General features: G+C 47.9%; 1 protein-coding gene across 1 annotated transcript in view; it reads right to left on the bottom strand.

Moving 5' to 3' along the window:
* The window catches only part of cacna2d3a (calcium channel, voltage-dependent, alpha 2/delta subunit 3a), a 238,163-nt gene that overhangs the window by 36,012 nt on the left and 197,151 nt on the right, over positions 1–5,000 (bottom strand). The window contains exon 15 of the mRNA XM_039011568.1: positions 2,849–2,962. Within this exon, the coding sequence (XP_038867496.1) occupies positions 2,849–2,962 (114 nt within the window). The remainder of the gene's footprint in view (positions 1–2,848; positions 2,963–5,000) is intronic.

Here is a 5,000-nt window from a genome sequence, read left to right as displayed (position 1 = left end):
TTATTTAACAGGTAGGCTAGTTGAGAATAAGTTCTCATTTGCAACTGCGACCTGGTCAAGATAAAGCAAAGTAGTTCGACACATACAACAACACAGAGTTACACATTGAATAAACAAACATACAATCTATATACAGCATGTGCAAATGAGGTAGGATAAGGGAGGTAAGGCAATAAATAGGCCATGGTGGCAATGTAATTACAATATAGCAATTAAACACTGGAATGGTAGGATGTGCAGAAGATCCAGGTGCAAGAAGAGATACTGGGGTGCAAAGGAGCAAGATAAATAAATAAATACAGCATGGGGATGAGGTAGATTGGATGGGCTATTTACAGATGAGCTATGTACAGGTGCAGTGATCTGTGAGCTGCTCTGACAGCTGGTGCTTAAAGCTAGTGAGGGAGGTAAGAGACTCCAGCTTCAGAAATTTTTGCAGTTTGTTCCAGTCATTGGCAGCAGAGAACTGGAAGGAGAGGCGGCCAAAGGAAGAATTTGCGCGTGCTACGGGTGGGTGCTGCTATGGTGACCAGTGAGCTGAGATAAGGCGGGGCTTCACCTAGCAGAGACTTGTAGATGACCTGGAGCCAGTGGGCTTGGCGATGAGTATAAAGTGAGGGCCAGCCAACGAGATCATACAGGTCGCAGTGGTGGGTAGCATATGGGGCTTTGGTGACAAAACGGATTGCACTGTGATAGACTGCATCCAATTTGTTGAGTAGAGTGTTGGAGGCTATTTTGTAAATGACATCGCTGAAGTCGAGGATTGGTAGGATGGTCAGTTTTACGAGGGTATAAAGTCTCGTAATGTCTCTTATCGATGGCGGTTATGATATTGTTTAGGACCTTGAGCGTGGCTGAGGTGCACCCATGACCAGCTCTGAAACTAGATTGCATAGCGGAGAAGGTACGGTGGGATTCGAAATGGTTTGTGATCTGTTTGTTAACTTGGCTTTCATGTCATGTTGCAAGGAGGCATGAGGACTGCAGATGTGGCCATGGCAATAAATTGCAATGTCCGTACTGTGAGACGCCTAAGACAGAGCTACAAGGATACAGGACGGACAGCTGATCGTCCTCGCAGTGGCAGACCACGTGTAACAACACCTGCACAGGATCGGTACATCCGAACATCACACCTGTGGACAGGTACAGTATGGGAATAACAACTGCCCGAGTTACACCAGGAACGCACAATCCCTCCATCAGTGCTCAGACTGTCCGCAATAGGCTGAGAGAGGCTGGACTGAGGGCTTGTAGGCCTGTTGTAAGGCAGGTCCTCACCAGACATTACCAGCAACAACGTCGCCTATGGGCACAAACCTACCGTCACTGGACCAGACAGGTCTGGCAAAAAGTGCTCTTTCAAAAAGTGCACTGACGAGTCGCGGTTTTGTCTCATCAGGGGTGATGGTCGGATTCGGGTTTATCATCGAAGGAATGAGCGTTACACCGAGGCCTGTACTCTGGAGCGGGATCGATTTGGAGGTAGAGGGTCCATCATGGTCTGGGGCGGTGTGTCACAGCATCATCGGACTGAGCTTGTTATCATTGCAGGCAATCTCAATGCTGTGCGTTACAGGGAAGACATCCTCCTCATGTGGTACCCTTCCTCAGGCTCATCCTAACATGACCCTCCAGCATGACAATGCCACCAGCCATAGTGCTCGTTCTGTGCGTGATTTCCTGCAAGACAGGATTGTCAGTGTTCTGCCATGGCCAGCGGTGAGCCCGGATCTCAATCCCATTGAGCACATCTGGGACCTGTTGGATTGGAGGGTGAGGGCTAGGGCCATTCCCCTCAGAAATGTCCGGGAACTTGCAGGTGCCTTGGTGTAAGACTGGGGTAACATCTCACAAGAACTGGCAAATCTGGTGCAGTCCATAAGGAGGAGATGCACTGCAGTACTTAATGCACCTGGTGGCTACACCAGATACTGACTGTTACTTTTGATTTTGACCCGCCCCCTTTGTTTCGGGACATATTATTCCATTTCTATTAGTCAAATGTCTGTGGAACTTGTTCAGTTTATGTCTCAGTTGTTGAATCTTGTTATGTTCATACAAATATTTACACATGTTACGTTTTCTGAAAATAAACGCAGTTGACAGTGAGAGGACATTTATTTTTTTGCTGAGTTCATATGTTAGCATGATGTGCTTTTACACATTGAGCAGTCAGTGTAGCATGTTAACATGTTAGCATGATGTGCATTTACACATTGAGCAGTCAGTTAGTGTAGCATGTTAGCATGTTAACATGATGTGCATTTACACATTGAGCAGTCAGCGTAGCATGTTAGCATGATGTGTTTTTACATGTTAAGCAGTCAGTGTAGAATGTTAGCATGTTAGCATTAGTGCTTTTACACATTGAGCAGTCAGTGTAGCATGTTAGCATGTTAGCATGAAGTGCTTTTACACATTGAGCAGTCAGTGTAGCATGTTAGCATGTTAGCATGCTGTGCTTTTACACATTGAGTAGTCAGTGTAGCATGTTAGCACGATGTGCTTTTACACATTGAGCAGTCAGTGTAGCATGTTAGCATGTTAGCATGCTGTGCTTTTACACATTGAGTAGTCAGTGTAGCATGTTAGCACGATGTGCTTTTACACATTGAGCAATCAGTGTAGCATGTTCGGGTGATGTGCTTTTACACATTGAGAAGTCAGCGTAGCATGTTAGCAACTGGGTGGGACATTAGCAGCATATTGTATCTCAGTGGGGATCCACCTGGCTGCAGGGAAGGTCATGAGGTCACACTGCTGATCCGTTAAACACAGATGTACTGCCGGGGGAAACAATGGGGAGAGAGGGGGAGACGGGAGACTCATGAGGGAGACATACCTTTCTGTCGGGCCAGTTGTACTTGGCGAACACAGAGTCATAAGTATCAACTGCCCCATCGGTCACCAACATGATGGCCTGACTACACACACTGCCTCGACCTGTCTGGTTAAACTAAAAGGAGAGAGATGGAAAGAGAAACAGAGGGAGGGAGAGGGATGGGTGGAGAGAGAGATAGGGGGGAGATAGAGAGAGAAGGAGAGAGAGATTATTAGCGCAAATGTAGTAGTCTAACCCTTAGGAAGAGAGAAGAGGGAGGGAGACAGGGAGAGTAGAGTCCATCCATTCACTAACAGTCTAACCCCTAGAAAGAGAGAGGAGCGACGGAGACAGGAAGAGTAGAGTTCATCCACACATTAACAGTCTAACCCGTAGGAAGAGAGAACCCTAGTGATAGTGTTTCACAGTCCATTACCCACATTAGATTACACCCCTGTCTCAACTTAACCTCCTTTCCTAACGGCCAAATAACTACAGAGAGAGAGGGAGGGCGTGAGATAGACAGAGAGAGAGAGACAAAGAGAGAGATGGAGGGAGTGAGATAGAGAAAGAGAGAGGTAGGGAGTGAGATAGACAGAGAGAGAGAGGGAGGGAGTGAGATAGACAGATATAGAGGGAGGGAGAGAGTGAGTGATATAGACAGAGAGAGAGAGAGAGAGAGAGAGAGAGAGAGAGAGACAAAGAGAGACAAAGAGAGACAAAGAGAGAGACGGAGGGAGTGAGATAGACGGAGAAAGAGGGGGGGAGTGAGATAGACAGGGAGAGAAAGGTAGACAGAGACAAAGAGAGAGAGCGAGGGGGAAGAGAGAGTGAGGGGGAAGAGAGAGAGAGAGAGAGACAGAGACAGAGACAGAGACAGAGGGGAGTGAGATAGACAGAGAGTGAGAGGGAGGGAGTGGGATAGACAGAGAGTGAGAGGGAGGGAGTGAGATAGACACAGAGAGAAAGGTAGAGACAAAGAGAGAGAGCGAGGGGGAAGAGAGAGAGCATTAGGAGAGAGGGGGAAAGAGAGAGAGCATTAGGAGAGAGGTCGGAAGAGAGAGAGCATTAGGAGAGCGAGGGGGAAGAGAGAGAGCATTAGGAGAGAGGGGGGAAGAGAGAGAGCATTAGGAGAGCGAGGGGGAAGAGAGAGAGCATTAGGAGAGAGGGGGGAAGAGAGAGAGCATTAGGAGAGCGAGGGGGAAGAGAGAGAGCATTAGGAGAGAGGGGGGAAGAGAGAGAGCATTAGGAGAGAGGGGGGAAGAGAGAGAGCATTAGGAGAGAGGGGGAAGAGAGAGAGCATTAGGAGAGAGGGGGAAGAGAGAGAGCATTAGGAGAGCGAGGGGGAAGAGAGATCATTAGGAGAGAGGGGGGAAGAGAGAGAGCATTAGGAGAGCGAGGGGGAAGAGAGAGAGCATTAGGAGAGCGAGGGGGAAGAGAGAGAGCATTAGGAGAGAGGGGGAAGAGAGAGAGCATTAGGAGAGCGAGGGGGAAGAGAGATCATTAGGAGAGAGGGGGGAAGAGAGAGAGCATTAGGAGAGCGGGGGGGGGGGGGAGGGCATTGGGAGAGAGAGGGGGAAGAGAGAGAGCATTAGGAGAGAGATGGGGAAGAGAGAGAGCATTATGAGAGAGGGGGGAAGAGAGAGAGAGCATTAGGAGAGAGAGGGGGAAGAGAGTGCAATAAAGCCTTTTGAATTGAATTGAATAGACAGAGAGAGAGATTGAGAGAGAGACAGAGACAGAGACAGAGAGAGGGAGAGAGAGACAGAGAAAGAGAGAGAGAGAGAGAGAGAGAGAGAGAGAGAGAGAGAGAGAGAGAGAGAGAGAGAGAGAGAGAGAGAGAGAGAGAGAGAGAGAGAGAGAGAGAGAGAGAGAGAGAGAGCGAGAGAGAGTGACAGAGAGAGACAGAGACAGACAGAGACAGAGACAGAGACAGAGAGACAGACAGAGAGTGTAATGTGTAATTGTAATGTCTTTATTGTTTTGAAACTTCTGTATGTGTAATGTTTACTGTTAATTTGTATTGTTTGTTTCACTTTTGTGTATTGTCTACCTCACTTGCTTTGGCAATGTTAACACATGTTTCCCATGCCAATAAAGCCCCTTGAATTGAATTGAATTGAGTGACAGAGAGTGACAGAGAGTGACAGAGAGTGACAGAGAGAGACAGAGA

The sequence above is a fragment of the Salvelinus namaycush genome, chromosome 16 (genome assembly GCF_016432855.1).
Source record: "Salvelinus namaycush isolate Seneca chromosome 16, SaNama_1.0, whole genome shotgun sequence".
Lineage (NCBI taxonomy): Eukaryota > Metazoa > Chordata > Actinopteri > Salmoniformes > Salmonidae > Salvelinus > Salvelinus namaycush.
This window is presented reverse-complemented; position numbering and strand designations above follow the sequence as displayed.